Source organism: Chiloscyllium plagiosum, unplaced genomic scaffold (genome assembly GCF_004010195.1).
Source record: "Chiloscyllium plagiosum isolate BGI_BamShark_2017 unplaced genomic scaffold, ASM401019v2 scaf_54, whole genome shotgun sequence".
NCBI classification, from domain to species: domain Eukaryota; kingdom Metazoa; phylum Chordata; class Chondrichthyes; order Orectolobiformes; family Hemiscylliidae; genus Chiloscyllium; species Chiloscyllium plagiosum.
The window spans coordinates 258,635-276,500 of record NW_025215379.1 but is presented as its reverse complement, the minus strand read 5'-3'; the positions used below and the strand labels follow the sequence as shown (position 1 = coordinate 276,500).

Genomic DNA, 17,866 nt, shown 5'->3' with positions numbered 1-17,866 from the left:
TAATTTGGAAATGAAATTGCTATGGTATATGGCAGAGTTCTGTTGTAGTGCTGTAGTACTGAGTCATAGAGTCACACAGCACGGAAACAGACCCTTTGGTCCAACCAGTCCATGCCAAACGTAATCGCAAACTAAACTAGCCCTACCTTCATGCTCCGGGCCCATGTCCCTGTAAACGTTTCCGATTAGTGTATCTATCCAAATGTCTTGCATGTAAGTGTACCCTCATCCACCACTTCCTGAGGAAGTTCATTCCACACATGAACCACCCTCAGTTTTTAAAAAAAGCTTACCTCCAGTCTTTTTAAATCTCTCCTCTCACCTTAAAAATGTGCCTCTTTAGTTTTGAAATTTTCCCAATGGAAGCAAAAGTAATTACCATTAACTCTATCTATACCTTTATTATTTTGTAAACTTCTATCAAGTTGCCTCTCCATCTCCAACACTTCTGGGAAAATGTTCCAGCCTATCCAGCCTTTATAGCTCAAATCTTCCATGCCTGGTAATCCTCATAAATATCTTCTGAACTCTCTTCAGCTTGATCATATCCTTCCTATAACTGGGTGACCAGACTGGACACAGTATTCCAGAAGCGGCCTCAACAATGTCCTGTACAAGCTCAACGTGACTTCCCAACTTCTATACTCAAAAAGATTGAGCAATGAAGGCAAGCGTGCCAAATGCCTTTTTAACCACCCTCTGTATATATGATGCAAACTTCAAAGATTTATGTACCTGCACCCTAGGTTCCTGTTCTACAACACTGCCCAAGTTTTCTTTATTTTATCCCTCCTTAGTTTCTGTGTGACTCCTCAGTCATCTACGCTTCATGTATCGCATTGATGAGCAATAGTACTGTACTGGGTCAATATTAAAAAATGGCTCTTCAGCTCAGTGGGAATAGTGCAAAATGATCTTGAAATCAACTCTTTTTCCTCTCAAGCATTAAAATCCAAGTAAAATCTTGAATGATTTTACGTCTTTATAAAATGCATGTCCATACTTGCTGTGTCAATTTTTTTAAAAAGTCATTAAATCACTAAGTAACTAGCAGAATTGCTGTTGTGCTTTGCTTGTGAATGGTGTGCTAGTCAAGCAGGCTACTTTCTCCTGACTGGGATTTGAGTGAGTTAGAACTGCACTCATCGAGACAAGTGGAGAGAATTCCACCAAACTATTGACTTGTAAGTTGTGGATTAGCTTTGGGGAGATGGGAGGTATGTTACTTGCCACACAATCCCCACACTCCCCCCTGCATCTGTACCTGTCATATTTAAAAGATAATAGTGGATTCAATGATGGTGGTGTCAATGGATACCAGGGGGAGATGGTTTGATGGTCATTACCTGACACTTGCGTGGAGCAAATGTTATTTGCCCTGGGATCTAATGTCACTAATAGTAATTCAAAGACTTGTTAATGCTCTGACATGGGTTCAAATCTCACCATGGCAGCTGGTGGAATTTAAATTCAATTAGTAAATCTAGCAATATGAGCTAGTCTCATTAATAATTAATGTGGAAATTACCATTGTTGTAAAAACCAAACTGGTTTATTAATGTTCTTTTCGAGAAAAATCTGCCAGTCTTGTCTGCTCAGACCTATATGTGACTCTAGACCAATATGGTTGACTCTTAGCTACACCCCAGCAAGCTCATTCAGTTTATAGGCCATCGGGAATGAACACCAAATGCCTTTCTGGAAATGCCCACTCCATAATAGGAAAGGATAAAAAAGAACGGTTTTGGGAGCTTGTATGCTTCAGTATCTGAGGACCACCAAATTGTAGTAAATGCCGTGCAGTCAACTAATCCCTAATTCTAACCTTTATGGTGCAAAGTTCATTGAAAGAGATGGTTTGGCCGAGGACATTACCCTGAGGAATGCCTGCAGTAATGTCCTAAGACTGAGATTATTGGCCTTTAGTAACCACAGTCATTTTTTGTATCAGAGGCTATGACTTCAATGAATGTACCTTTTTCCTCCATATTCAATTTGGCTAGGACTTCTTAATGTCACATGAAGTGCTGATCAATTACTGGAATGTGGTCAGATCCCATGTCCTTTGCAGTAACAGAGCTTTCAGTTGTTTCTTGATGTTACATAAGAGTGAACTAAATTGGTTGAAGACTGGACATCTCGGGAGGAGGCCAAGATGGATCATCCATTCAGTACTTGTTGAAAATATTTACCAGTGCTTTGGCATTGTTTCTTGCTTACATGTTGGACTTTTTAATCATTGAGGATGAAGAGATTTTTGGAACATGTTAGTTCAATTAGTTTTAATTGTCTACCACTATTCGTGATATTGGGACTGATCAAGTGTCAGATAATGATTCTACTGTTTGGGATTCACTTAATCCTGTGAACTCTCAACACTTTCACCCTTTTTAGGTGATATTGGTGCTGGTCATGGTAATTCAATTAAATTTATTAATCATTCTGCCAGCGACTATGGTGGGATTTGAGCCCCTTGGTTACTTCTCCACACGTTAGCTCTATGTCTCCCCCGAGGTACAGATGACCATGATTTAAAAGAAGAGCAAAGTAAATGCCAGAGACACTATTGGAGCAATAGTTTTGGATGTAAAAGAAATCTTGAATTGGTTTAGCTTAGGAAGGAAATCCATGAGCTCTGGAAGTTCCAAAGATTGTGACCATAAATAATGAAGGCATGAATCTAACATTGTTTCCCATCAGCATGTGTGGAGAGAAGCAGAGAGCCTTTTCATCAGAATTGATGAATGAATTTATATTGGGGTCCCAACTATCACTTTTTATTAATGACATAAGAGAGAAAACCACCTATTCAAAATTTGTGAATTACTGCAATACAAGTGGCTTTGTGACCTCTATTACAAGCCAGTATTAGTAGATTAAATGGGCAAAAGTGTGGCAAATTGATACCATTGTCAATAAATACCTCCTGTTAGATTGAAAATTAATAACGTTGGGTGCTTTCTAAATGTGAAAAAATAAAAATTGTTGCAAGACAATGGATGGCACGGTGGCTCAGTGGTTAGCACTGCTGTCTCACAGCGCCAGGGACCTGGGTTCAATTCCCACCTCTGGCAACTGTTTGTGGAGTTTGTACATTCTCCCTGTGCCTGCGTGGGTTTCCTCCGGGTGCTCCGGTTTCCTCCCACAGTCTAAAGATGTGCAGGTTAGGTGAATTGGCCATGCTAAATTGCCCATAGTGTTAGGTGCAGGGGTAAATATAGGGGAATGGGTCTGGGTGGTTGCTGTTTGGAGGGTGTTGGTGTGGACTTGTTGGGCTGAAGGGCCTGTTTCCACACTGTAGGAAATCTAATAACAATGATTCCCAAACTGATGTGACCGCATTTTCATGCTTCGGATTTTGAGAGATCTGACTAAGAATTTGGTGAGGGATTATTAAAGTTATTGAATGGAGGAAGGGTTTCTCCCTCTCTCTTTTTCGTCCACCACCTTCTGATTACTCCTTCCTTTCCTCCACCACCAGCTTCAGAGCTTCCGACCCCAAAAACTCATCATGTGAACCTACTCGCACTTGAAGAGCCTGTCCCTAGGGAATTTTGGGTCTAGATACATCATTAAAGTTATCATGATCAAGTACTGAAAAAGGAATGCTGGTATTTATAGCCATTAGAATAATAAAGCAAACTTATCCTTTAATTTTAAAAAAGTGCCTGGTCGTCTATGCTATGTTTGATTGCTGTATTTACACATCACTTAAAAAATTTTCTGTATTGTGACAGATGCTTCTGGAAAAATTCGAATTTGGGATACGACCCAAAAAGAACATCTACTGAAGTTTGAGTACCAACCCTTTGCAGGAGCAATCAAAGATATTTGTTGGTCAGGGGACAATCAAAAGATTGCTGCTGTTGGAAGAGGAAAGGAAATGTAAGTCCTCAAATTGTAAATGTTAGAACATGGCCTGTTGCATTCTTTAAGAATAGAAGGAAGAATTAGCGGTATCTCAAACATACCTAAAAATTTCCAACAGTGCTAGACTGGGTAATTGATAACCAAGGAGGCTGGAACCTGGAGTCACAGTCTAAGGAAATGTTGGCCATTTAGAACTGAGTTGAAAATAAATTTCTTTACTCAAAATGCTGAACCCATATAATTCTGTGCTACAGAAAGTGGCTGAGGTCAAAATGTTGAATGTTTTCAAGGACCCATTGATACAGTCATTGTGGCTAAATGCATCAAAGGGTATAGGAAGAAAATGGGCACAAGATACTGAGTTGGGTGGTGAACAGTGATGATATTGAATCGCAGAGCAGATTCATTGGGCTGGCTGACCTATGTTTCTGTGTTACTATGTAGTCAAATGAATCAGTACTTTTGCTTAATATGTTTACTTTGTGTGTGATAAATTAGTACTGTTCTTTCGATGGATAACAAATGACTTAACATGTTTTATGTACTTAAATAATCTGTATTTACTTCCTAATACATAAAAAAACCTACATTCCAAAAGAGTGTAATATCAGTTTTTGGAGAGAGAGAGAGACTGAACCGGAAACAAAGTTCTAACACTTCTTTTTAAAAGACAAAACCATTTCTCCAATTTCCAGTGCCTTTGCTCATCACCATACCCTGAATATCAATCTGAATATATTTGCATTTGCTGTCAATATTTCAGGTTTGCAGCATCTGCAATTTTTTTTTCCCCATTTTTAAGAATTCTTCCTATATATGGAAGCACTACATACAAAATTCGATTCGATGCTATCTTCCAGCATTGAAATTACAGTAGGATAGCATATTCCTATTACCAGTAAAACTACAGGTTTCAGTTTGCAGTTTAGGTTAGAGTTGAAGTTATTTATTTGTGATCACAAATTATTCTCAAAAGTTAGCATGGGCAAACATGTTCACATTTTACAGCCTGTACCCTGAAGAGCTACAATTTGTTTTCAAGTAATTAGTGGCTTGAGAATGTTTGAAATTAGCAAGCACATTGTGTTTCTTTGAGATTACTAATCAATATTGTTACTTTGATACTTATCTTAATGAGGTGCCACAGAATTTTACTGCTACCATTTAATTAAACAATGTATCATGGGCAGCAGTTAGCTGTAAATGGATCAAAATTTAGGAACATGTGCATATGGGACAAAAAAAGGAAGCGAATTCTGGATAGACCTATTACTTTGTCAAAAACATTGCATCTAAGCAACAAATTTAAACTAAACTCAACCTGATTAAATGGAAATCCTATCGCCCTACAAGAGTTGCATTCTATAATATTGAGTGGAGCTTTTACTATGTACCATAATAGGGCAATAAAGACAGCAGTTGAAACTTTATTGCTGGAACAGCACAGCAGGTCAGGCAGCATCCAGGGAACAGGAGATTCGACGTTTCGGGCACAGGCCCTTCTTCAGGAATCCCTGAAGAAGGGCCTGTGCCCGAAACGTCGAATCTCCTGTTCCCTGGATGCTGCCTGACCTGCTGTGCTGTTCCAGCAATAAAGTTTCAACTTTGATCTCCAGCATCTGCAGACCTCACTTTCTCCTCCAATAAAGACAGCAGAGTGTTTCTGTAAACAATTATGAAATATGGATGAAAATGCGTTCTGAAGTGTAAATTTAGTGGTGTTCTAGGTTTGGAAATGTAGTTCCCCTTTACCTTGGGGAAAAATAGTCACCAATTGATAGTTTTCGTTCTTTATACAGTGGTGCATTAAATAATTTTCTGAACCTGAGGTAATTGTCTTTTGAATGTTAAACTTGATGCAGTAGTTGAGAATAATGGTAATTACAGGGCACCCTAAACTTTGTTCTCAAATGTTTTAATGGGAAGTGCATTTCAGCCTTTCACCCAATTAAAAAGTAACCTTTTGATTTGCCACCACTTTTTCCATTAAATATTTAGATACAAAGATTACCCCCCTGGTTGAAAAATTGAATGTTTTGATGAGAGCTATTAATTTTTCCCCCATGTACGGGTGATTCCATTTTAATTCATGTTTCTTCGACATGAATTGCCTTTAACGTGAATGAAGAATTTAGACCGTTATTTGTAGAATGCAAACTTTCCTTACCTGTCAATGTTAAAGACATTGTATATATTTGTAATATGAGACAAATTAATAGATGTTAAATTTCTATATGATGATATGATTACAAATGACAATGGGATCAAATAATTTAAATGTAGAAATAATGGAAATGAAATAATGGAATTTTCATGCCTTGAAAATAAAGGATTGGATAAAGGCAGTGAGAAAGTATTTTAACTCCTAATCATAATTGGAGCCCAGAAAATTATTGAGTTTTGTTTATAAAGCCATAAAATGGTTACACACAAGCCATTTAGCTCAGCCTGCATTTTAGCTATTTGCAGAAGTAAATCTGCCGATTCCACTTCTCTATCCATGTCGTCCCCACAACCGTGCAGTTTTTTTTTGGTGGGGTGCCTATTCAGTTCTCTGTTGAAAACCATAACTGATACTACCTCCTTGCAGGTAGTATTGTTGAACAAAACATATGTTATGAAAGTAAGTAGGACTTTTATTACATTTAACATGGAGGATTTTAACTTTATAGGTCGGGCAAACAATGTTCAGAATCATGGAAGATACTTTCACAGAACATGTTCTCTCTCCAGTGTAGATTCGTAACTTTGAAGGGACTGTGAATAATATATTCACATTTGCTCATGATATAAAGTTGGCTGGGAAAGTAAATGGTGAAGACGTGACTTCACTTAGGCAGGCAGAGTGAATGGACAATAATGTGACAGATGGAATGCATTGTAACTGAATGTGAAGTTATCTGGATAAAAATGCAGGATATTGAAAGTCAGAAGTTCCTCTTTGTGACCTTGGACCTGAAACAGCAAGTTAATATGCAGGTGCTGTAAGCTATTAGGAAGCTGAATGTTTTATTAACTTTATAACAGAAGATTGAGTGTAGAAGTAAGTCTTTCCATAATCATGCAAAGAATCAGTGTGACAACCCCTGGAGTACAAGGCTGGTTTAATCTGGTCACATAAGGAATAATCTGCTTGCTTCAGAGTACAGTACCTGTTCCCACTGGACTTATTCTTGGGAAGAGGGAATTGTTCTATGGCAACATATTTAAATACACTAACTCTGTATTGCCTGAAGTTTAGAAAATGATAGATGAACTAATTGAAGCATACAATACAAATCCTGAAGGGGCTTGATAAGGTAGGTGCAGAGTTCCCTGCCTGGGAAATCCACAGGTGTGGGTTTACAGATTCAAGGAGCTAACTATTGTGAATTTTTTTTACTGCACTCCAGAATGATGTGAATATTCAGTTGTTAATTATGTTTAAGATAGAGGTTGATAAATGTAGCTAACTTTGTAAAGTAGTACTTCAGAGATAGCACATTGTTATTGGTATGCAAGTGAAAATTGACTCTCCCATCTATGAATGATGCTATTGACAAGAATGTATGGGTGTCAAGCTGAATAAGAATAGAGTCTCGCAAATGCCAGAAGTGGCATTAGGGCAGAATAGGAGAAACCATTACAGAAGCTGTGCAGACTTTGTAGAAACAAAACGAATGAAAGCTAGCTGTGTCAGCACTATGGCAAAGTATTTCACATGTACTATTTCCACTCATTGTATAAAACTATTTATGTTTGAATCATTACAGATTTGGAGCGGTCTTCCAGTGGGACACAGGAACCTCTGTAGGATCAATTACTGGCCACAGTAAAGTTATAAACAGCATAGCTTTTAAGCCAAATCGACCGTTTCGTGTTGTGACTGGTAGTGATGATTACACCTGCGTGTTCTTTGAAGCACTTCCTGTAAAGTTCAAGTTTACAATAAACGTAAGCAACCTATTAAGCTTTCAGTGCTGTTGAGGAATGCTGTAATAAACAGACCAGTTTTGTGCTATGCAGTCGAGAGATATATTGCAAATAATGACTCTACTATTATATACACTTGCTAAATTTTAACCATTTCTAGTTATTTACTGGAATAATTTATATTCATGTTAATTTTCTTGCACCAAGGATTGGTGCTGGGTCCACTGCTTTTCATCATTTTACATAAATGGTTTGGATGTGAACATAAATATTGTTAGTAAGTTTGAAAAATTTACACCAAAATTGGAGTCAAGAGTGTGGTGCTGGAAAAGCGTAGCAGGTCAGGCAGCATCTGAGGAGCAGGAAAATTGACGTTTTAGGCAAAAGGCCTTCATCAGGAACGAGGCTGGAAGCCTCCGTGGAGAGAGAAATGGGGAGGGGGTGGGGCTGAGGGGAAGGTAAAAGCAAGGACTGCAGATGCTGGAAACCAGATTCTAGATTAGAGTGGTGCTGGAAAAGCACAGCAGTTCAGGCAGCATCCGAGGAGCAGGAAAATCGATGTTTCGGGCAAAAGTCCTTCATCAGGAATAGTGGGGAAGGTAGCTGAGTGCGCAATAAGCGGATGGAAGTGGGAGCAAAGGTGAAAGGGGAGATTAGAGTGGAGAGAAGATGGGTGGGTAGGGCTGAGACAGGAAGTTTGGAAGTAGGATAAGGTTGAGGGGAGGGAAAATGAGGAAACTGGTGAAATCCACATTGATGCAGTGGGATTGGAGGGTCCCAAGGCGGAAGATGAGGTGTTCATCCTCCAGGTGTTGGGTGGTAAAGGAGTGGCAATGGAGGAGGCTCAGAACCTGCATGTCCTCAGCGGAGTAGGAGGGGGAGTTGAAATGTTGGGCACAAGGTGGTGGGGTTGGTTGGCAGTATAGTGGGTAACGAAGAAGGTTACCTCAGCGTACAATGGGATCTTGATCGGATGGGCAAATGAGCTGAGGAACGGCAGATGGAGTTTAATTTAGATAAATGTGAGGTGTTGCCTTTTGGAAACGCAAATCGGGGCAGGACTTATACATTTAATGGTAAGATCCTAGGGAGTGTTGCTGAATAAAGAGACCTTTGAGTGTAGATTCATAGCTCCTTCAAAGTAGATTTGCAGGTAGATAGGATAGTGAAGAAGGCGTTTGGTATGCTTTCCCTTTATTGGTCAGAGTATTGAGTATAGGAGTTGGGAGGTCATGTTGCGGCGGTACAGGAGATTGGTTAGACCGCTTTTGGAAAATTGTGCAATCCTGGTCTCCCTCCTATTGGAATGATGTTGTGAAACTTGCAAGGGTTCAGAAAAGATTTACAACGTTGTTGCCAGGGTTGGAGGGTTTGAGCTATAGAGAGGCTGAACAGGTTGGGGCTGTTCCCCTGGAGCATCGGAGGCTGAAGGGTGACCTTACAGAGGTTTACAAAATCATGAGGGATGTGAATAGGGTAAATAAGTCTTTTCTCTGTGGTGGGAGAGTCCAGAACTAGAGAGAATAGGTTTTGGGTGAGAGGAAATATTAGAGACCTAAGGGGCAATTTTTTTCATGCAAAGGGTGGTATGTGTATGGTTGGAACTGTCAGAGGTGGTGGTGGTGGAGGGTGGTAGAATTACAACATTTAAAAGGCGTCTGGATGATTGAGAGGAATATGGGCTGGGTGCTGGCAAATGGGACTGGATTAATTTTAAATTATATCTGATCAGCATGGACCAGTTGGACCAAAGCATCTGTTTCCATGCTGTACATCTCAATGACCTTGTGTGATGAGTTGTCTAGAAAGTGCTTTGCTTGTTATATCCAGTGGTCATATATATTCAGTGCATCAAGTACATTGGAATCAGAAAAAATAAGATCAGAGAGCCGAGTTCAAAGGTCAATGTGCAAAAAACAGGGCTTCTACTCTTGGGGGACAGGCGTTGGTATTTGGGAATTATGGAGCTGTGATGTTGGGTGGTATTTGACTTGAACTGTCTGGGACAGTGTCTTGGTGAATTGTTTAACTAGGGTTTTAAAGAGGTCTTTGAACTAATAACTTAGTGAGAGGTGACGTCTTCAATGGAGGGGAGGGTTTGAAAGTTATAAGAGTAACAACTGCGCAATGAAAACAAGGAGATGAAGCATGACGGCCACTACTAAATTGGATCAAGGTAGGAGAAATGGTGGCAAGTCGATTAAAAGACTTTCTCAAAATGCATGCATTTTTAAAAAAAAGTTCATCTATTTTTGCAATTAGCCTGTTCAGCAATCTTATTACACGCCCCTCGAGCAGGTGGGAGTTGAACCTGGATTTCTCGGTTCAAGGGTAGGGGCATTTCCTCTGCACCACAAGAGGGCCCTGTAGAGCACTTGTACTGAGATGGATGATTGAACAGCACAAATGGGAATCATTGGGTACAATAGAATTGTTGCTATAAAAAATGGTTACAAAGGTGACTAACATTGGGATCTGCATATTCAAGAGTATTTGATTGAGGATGATCAGCCATGATCGTAATGAATGGTGGTGCAGGCTCGAAGGGAAGAATGGCTGCCTCCAGCACCTATTGTCTATTGAAATTTTAAAGGGATAGGCATAAAGAAAAGGGAGTAGCATTGTTAAAGCATAAGTTCAATACAACAGTGCAAAATCACTTAATTAGATGATGAAGTTGCTGATCAATTTGGGTGGGGGTAAGAAGTCACTGTAGGTAATATATAGGCTTCCAATCAACAGGTTCACATAGGACAGTATCTACATGAAGAAATAATAGTTTGTAAGAAAGGTCCTACAATAACTGTGGTGAATCTACCATCTAGAGTACACCTATCAATTTCTATTGGAAAACTCCAAATTATAATTATCTATTCAAGAAAGGAATAAGGCAAAAAGCAGGAAACTTTAGGCCAAAATTCACTATTGAAGAAATAGCAGCAAGGCATCTGGAAGACCAGATATAATCAAGCAGAGCCAACCTAACTTTATGAAAATTTGACACAACTTTGGAGGAGTTAATAGGCAGAGTGAATTAATGGTAACTTGCAGGTGCAAGTGTATTTGGATTTCCAAATTGGAAATGATAATCTGTTTTCTAATAGGACATTATACCAGACAAAAGTTTATGGTGGTGGGATTAATACATTAGTGTGGACAGAGCATTGGCTGACTATCCAAAATCAGTCAGGATAAGATAGTCCATTTAAGTTTGCTAAATTGTAACTAGTGGAATGCCACATGGATCAGTGCTCGAGCCTCAACTATTTGCAGTTTATTATAGTTGCTTTATAAAGTGACTTCTAATATTACAGCCAAATTTAGTATAAAGGTCAGAAAGCAAGTTGTGAAGAGGGGACCGTGTACAGAGTTAGATTCAGTAGATTTTAATGTGGAAAAATTAGGTCCTGCTTTGGGACAAATAGAAAAGCAGAGGCTTTTTTTAAAAAACGTTGGGAGACCAAGTTATTTGGTACAATGGGATTTATGTACACTGTTCTTGTACACCAGTCTCAAAGTTAAGATGTGTGGAGGCAGTAAGGAATTGGAAGGCAAATGGCATGTTGCCCTTTCTTGCAAGGGAAGTGGTTGAAGTATAAAGTAGGAACGTCTTGCTACCTAATGTTCTGTATACTGTTTGATCTTTTATAATTCACTGTGGGACGTAAGAGTTCCCTGCTGACCAGCCTTTACTATTCATCCCTGGTTGCTCTTAAGGTCATGGTGAGCTGCCTTTTTGAACTGCTGCAGCCCACATGTTGTAGGTTTACTGTCAATGCCCTTGAGGAAATTCCAGAATTTTGACCCAGTGACAAAGAAGGAACAGTAATATTGGGGAAATTGCACATGTTCCTATGTATATGCTGCAGTTGTCCTTTGGATCGCAGTGTTCTTGGCCTTGGAAAGTGCTGTCTGAGGAACTTTGGTGAATTTCTGCAGTGTGTCATGTAGATAGTAGCAGGAAGCATGGACTGAGCTTTGGTGGTAGAGGGAGTGGATGCTTGTGGATGTGGTACAGACCAAGTATGCTGTTTGTCCTAAATGGTGACAAGCTGCTTGTTGTTCAAGCTGCACCCGTCCAAGCAAGTGGGGAATATTCCATAACACTTTTTTGATTTGTAGCTGGTAGACAGGCTTTAGGGAATCAGGAAGTGAGTTTACTCGCTACAGTATTCCTAGTCTCTAACTGACTCATGTAGCCACTTTGTGACGAATCTAGTTGTGCTTCTGGTCAGTGGTAACCTGTGGGATGTTGCTAGTGGAAGATTCAATGATGGTAACACCATTGAATGTCAAGGGACAGTGTAAGATTGTCTCTTATTAGAGGTAATCATTGCCTGTCATTTCTTTGTAGATCCATGTGCCACTTATCAGCCAAAGTTTGGATATTGCATTTGAACATGGGCAGCTTCTTATTTGAGGAGTATTGGACATTAGTTAGAGAAGGCTCACTTTTCTGCTACCTGAGATGATGGGATCATCTCATGGGGTAATGTTGTGCAGATTGGGCCTTGGTGGTTAAAGAATGAGCTGATTTTACTGAAACCTGTAAGATTCTGAACTGGTTTGAGAGGTGGATGCTATAAGTGGATTTTTTTTTCTCACTCTATGAAATCCAGAGCTGGAAGACACTGTTTCAATACAAGGGGTCACCGTGTAGTCATGTTTCTGTAATGGCAGTTAGATCACCTATGTTGTTACAAATATTATGTGCATTCAGGCAGAGTGCTTTAACTTTGACATCATTCTGCCTTTGAAGCATCTTTGATGCTTGGCTTTGTTTCTCCTGTCTTCTCATCTCTTTAGCATCTTTTCAAGTTCCTGCTAATAAATTTGATACCTTCCAATTTGGATTACCCCTCACATTCACGTAAGGAATATATTGCAAATTTAATTGAGTGGCAAAATCTTGAATTATTTACAAAGTGCCTTGTTATGGTCCATTTTAAAGTTTCGCACCTTTTATGCTTGTATCACTCCTAAAATCTCACCTAGAAAAGAAATATCTTTTATTTGTACATATATATTTGCTAAACGTGTTTCTCTGATTCTCCCTTAGAACCATACAAAGTTTGTTAACTGCTTACGGTATTCGCCTGATGGAAGCAAGTTTGCATCAGCTGGTGCAGATGGGCAGGTAAGATTAGGCATAAATTATTCTGAAATACAGTGTTTCATTTCTGAGTTTGTATGTGTTAACTGCTTACATTGCTTCAGGGTGGAAACTTCAGCACTATGAGCTCCGTCTCAACATTTGTTGAGGTCACTTCTGCTTTTGCTTTTGAGAATGTGTACGCTGGAAGAAGAGTTTTTATTCTCTATTAACTTATATTTAAAAAAAACAATGAAAACATACAGACCTAGCTAGTACTTGTACAAGGCACAGTGTTTTATCTGTTCACAACCACAATTTGCTTCAGTGGCATTTTCCAAAAGATGACAAGTTGATCTTATTACAGTTCAGTAATTGGATATTGCTCTTTGGTTGAATGAAATCTGGGAAATAGTTGCAATGATTGTTAATTATTTATCCAAGTTTGTGTCTTTAGAGAAATGACTTGTCATTCCTCTGTGTGGTATGACCTAATTAGGACAGTAACATGCATTCAAGTAGGCAGGTTCTGCCACTTAACAAAACTTAACAAGAGGCATAGTTAAATCACCGGTTCTGAGTAAAGTATCTACAAGCATCACCACGCAGATATGAGTACAATGTGGATGTTATAAATCAGTCATTGTTCAGTTCTTCATTGTAATTAACATAATCCCTTTCTTTGCCAATATTATACCTCTGTAGCTTGCTCTTCATGAAGTAGACATATCTTGCTTTGCTATCATTAATTTATGGTTAAGATTGTAATTGAAAATGCTTCCATAATGTACCTTTTGAAAATGCTGCACACTTCAATCTCAAACCTTGCAACATTTGGCAGTATTTTGAACCGCAACAGTTGATCTTGGTGGGCAACAAAATTACATCTTTGACATTTATCATTGTTTAAGATGGTAAGGCAGCAAAATACTGAATCAACTGCAGGGACGACATAAAACATTTAGGCTCCAATTTGAATGCATTTTAATTTTCTAACAATTTTAAACAGTCTGCACTTGCAAAGTGCTGCTCACATCCTGTGGATATGGAAAATGTATTTCCTAGGCCTTATTTAAGGATACAATGGGTAAATGTCAAATTTTGGGCCCAAATAAGTAGTAGTGAGAGTTGTGATTTCAAGAGTTCTTGTTTTCATTTAGCTTTTAAGATGGAACTTTTAAAGCTATTTTAAAAAAGGAAAATCCAGGTATGGACTAACTGGCTTCATCTTTGCAAAAAGATTGTTTTAAAGGAAGGATAATTGAATTATCCTTTAGAAGGATTTGGAAGTTCATTTCCAGATATTTTGTCACCCTACGAGGTAACATCTTCAATGGGCCTCAGGCGAAGCACTGCTGAAAATTCCTGATTTCTATTTATATGTATGGGTTTCTTTGGGTTGGTGATGTCATTTCCTGTTCCTTTTCTCAGGGTGTGGTAGATGGGGTCTAACTCGATGTGTTGTTTGATGGAGTTCCAGTTAGAATGCCACGCTTCTAGGAATTCTTGTGCGTGTCTTTGTTTGGCTTGTCCTAGGATGGATGTGTTGTCCCAGTCAAAGTCATGTCCATCCTCATCCATATATGAGGATACTAGTGAGAGAGGATCATGTCTTTTTGTGGCTAGTTGGTGTTCATGAATCCTGGTGGCTAGTTTTCTGCCTGTTTGTCCAATGTAATGTTTGTTACAGTCCTTGCACGGTATTTTGTAAATGACATTAGTTTTGCTTGTTGCCTGTATAGGGTCTTTCAGGTTCGTTAGCTGCTGTTTTACTGTGTTGGTGGGCCTTTGGGCTAGCTACCATGATGCCAAGGGGTCTGAGTAGTCTGGCAGTCATTTCCGAGATATTTTTGATGTAGGGGAGGAGTGGCTGGGGTTTCTGGACGTGTTTTGCCTGCTTGTTCGGGTTTGTTGCTGAGAAATCGACGGATTGTGTTCATTGGATACCCGTTCTTTTTGAATACACTATATAGGTGAGTTTCCTCTGCTCTGCGTAGTTCCTCTGTACAGCAGTGTGTGGTGGCTCATTGAAATAATGTTCTGATGCTGCTTTGTTTGTGGATGTTGGGGTGATTGCTTCTGTAGTTCTCCAATTGGTAAGAGTATTATTGATAGTCTTGAAGGTTACCTCTAATTTGTTTCATTTAATGATGACAAAGATGTCATCCACGTAGCGGACCCTAAAGTTTGGGTTGGATGGTTGGCAGAGCTGGTTGTTCAAGTCTGTTCATTACTGCCTCTGCTAAGAACCTTGATTTCAGAGATCCCATGGGTGTTCTATTTGTTTGTCTGTAGGTTTTGTTGTTGAAGAAGTGTGTGTGGTAAGGCATAGGTCCACTAGCTTGATTGATGTAAACAGGGCTGTTACATCAAAAGAGACCATTATTTCATCCTCTTCTTAGTGTCTTTGATCTTCTGGAATTCTTGGATGGAGTGGCGTGAGTTGTCTTCTAAGTGTCTTTGGTGTAGTTCCTTGGCCAATCTGTAAGTGGATGTTCCAGCTAGTGAGACTGGGGGGAGGGGGGGGCTCCTGGTTTGTGAATTTTGAGTAAACTATGGAAGAGTGGTGTGTTGGATCTGTCTGGTTTCTCTTATTTCTCCAGATTTCTGAAGCTTTTTGAGTAGGGCTGTGATTCCTCAACCTGAGCTACAAATCTTCTCAAAACTCACTAGGATTTGGAAGGCATTTTAAAAAAAACATTGTTTCCTACGTTATTGTAATTAGTGGTATTTAGTTTGCACATTTTTAAAGATATTTCAGCATACAAATATATTCTGTAGTTTCTTGCAAAGTTGAATACTTAATTTTAACTTTTTCTTAATTATTTTGGTGTCCCATTTGAAGTAATGTGTATACTTTTTCATAATAGATTTTTATCTATAATGGGAAGGATGGAAATCAGATATGTGCTCTTGGAGGCTCCAGTGCCCATAATGGAGGTGTATATGCCGTAAGTTTGTTTTAGGGTCCATCAGTTATGATAAGTTTGCTTGTCGTGTTTGATTAATTGATCATAATTGAGTTTGCAGCTATTCTCCTTCATTTGTTAAACTAATGTTTGTTGTTTTGTATAGCTTTTAACTATATCTTAACATTTAAACAGACATCAAATGTGAAGCGAAAGCTTCAGATTTGTATTATATTTCCCTAATTCCGTGGCTAATGCATTTAAAATTTTTAAAAATTTCTTGCATTTTTTCCAACTTTGTTTTGTTTTGAAAAATTAGCATGTTGAAGCCAGTGATACTGTGACAAAGTTCAATTCAGTATGCAGTTTGAAACTCTTGTGCATGTTGACTTGTTTGTAATTTTAGCAACTCTTAAAAGATGGCAGTGACTTAAACTTTTTAATTGTTTGAACTACCATATTTTAACTTTTGTCACTTACCTTTGACAGGTTAGTTGGAATGCTGATAGTACGCACCTAATTTCTGCTTCTGGAGATAAGACTGTTAAACTATGGGATGTTGAAGCCAACAGTGCAGTGACAACATTTACTATGGGAAGTGATGTAATGGATCAACAATTGGGCTGCTTGTGGCAGAATAATCATCTGCTGAGCGTTTCACTTTCTGGCTACATTAACTATCTGGATAAAGCAAATCCCAGCAAGCCGCTACGTATCATCAAGGTATTGAACTTGCTAGTCATAGGTTGGCTCCCAGTTCTGTTTCTAAAGTACTGAGTGAATTCTGACATGATAATGTCTTAGATCAGGGATGTTCACTTTTAATGGTAATCCTTCATTGTGACCATTCACTTGGTGGAATCATTCATAAATGATAGAGTATCTGTTAATTTCATGTCAAAAAGCCCTATAGCATGAAAAGCTGTTCTATTACATAGTCATACAGCATGGAAACAGACTCTTCGGTCCACCAGTCCATGTTGAATATAATCCCAAACTAAGTTAGCCCCAGCTGCTTGCTCCTGCCTATATCCCTCCAAACCTTTCATGTGCTTACGGAAGTATCTTTTAAGCACTGTAACTGTGCCCATATCCACCACTTCCACAGGGAATTCATTCCACAGATGAATCCCCCTTGGTGTAAAAAAAAAATTGCCCCTTATGTCTTTATTAAATCTCTCATTTGCATTTATCTATAACTGCAGGTGAGGTGCCTGACAACTGGAGGGTGGCTAATGTTATGCCTTTGTTTAAGAAATGGTTGTAAGTAGAAACCGGGGAATTATAGATCTGAGAGTCTGACTTCGGTTGTGGGTAAGTTGTTAGAGATGATAGCTTAAAAAAGTAGAATTTATAAATATTTAGAGGCACAAATTGAGAGGGAAAGTCAGTGTGGTTTTGTTCGAGGTGTCTCAAACTTGATTTTTTTTGAGGAAGTTACCAAAAAGACTGAGGGCAGAGCAGTAGGCATTGTTTACATGGACTTTAGTAAAGCTTTTGACAAGGTTCTGTGTTTTAGACTAATTTAATAAAGTTAGAACACATGGGATTCAAGATGAGCTTGCCAACTGGGTGAAAAATTGCCTTAATGGCAGGAGACAGAGTGGTGGGAGAAGGTTGCTTTTCAGACTGGAGGCCCATCATCAGAGGTGTTCCACAGAATCAGTTCTGGGTCCTCTTGTTTGTCATTTGGAGGGGAGGCAGAGGAGATTCACTAGGTTGATTCCAGAGTTCAGAGGATTGACTTTTGAGGAGAGACTGAGTAGACTGGGATTACAGCATTATCCAGCATTCGATTATCCGGCAAGATCACAAAGTCCCGATGCTCGGCTGAACTGTTATCCGGCATTCAATAATCCAACATTTGATTAACCGAACAAAATACTCCCCACCCGTGTCCTTTGGATAATCGAGGTTCCTCTATATGTTCATTGAAATTTAGAAGAATGAGGGGGAAATCCTATAGAAACATATAAAGTTAGGAAGGGAATAGATAAGAGAGAAGCTGGGAGGTTGTTTCCACTGGCGGGTGAAACTAGAACAAGAGGGCATAACCTCAAAATTAGAGGGAGCAGATTTAGGA

At 39.1% G+C, this 17,866-nt stretch overlaps 1 protein-coding gene across 1 annotated transcript in view; it reads left to right on the top strand.

Moving 5' to 3' along the window:
- Positions 1-3,727: 3,727 nt before the first annotated feature.
- Positions 3,728-17,866, top strand: part of wdr1 (WD repeat domain 1) — a gene marked incomplete at its 5' end in the record, with an annotated part of 42,367 nt that continues 28,228 nt past the window's right edge. The window contains 5 exons of the mRNA XM_043686859.1: positions 3,728-3,885; positions 7,623-7,803; positions 12,842-12,919; positions 15,745-15,825; positions 16,273-16,506. Coding sequence (XP_043542794.1) covers positions 3,728-3,885; positions 7,623-7,803; positions 12,842-12,919; positions 15,745-15,825; positions 16,273-16,506 — 732 coding nt within the window. The remainder of the gene's footprint in view (positions 3,886-7,622; positions 7,804-12,841; positions 12,920-15,744; positions 15,826-16,272; positions 16,507-17,866) is intronic.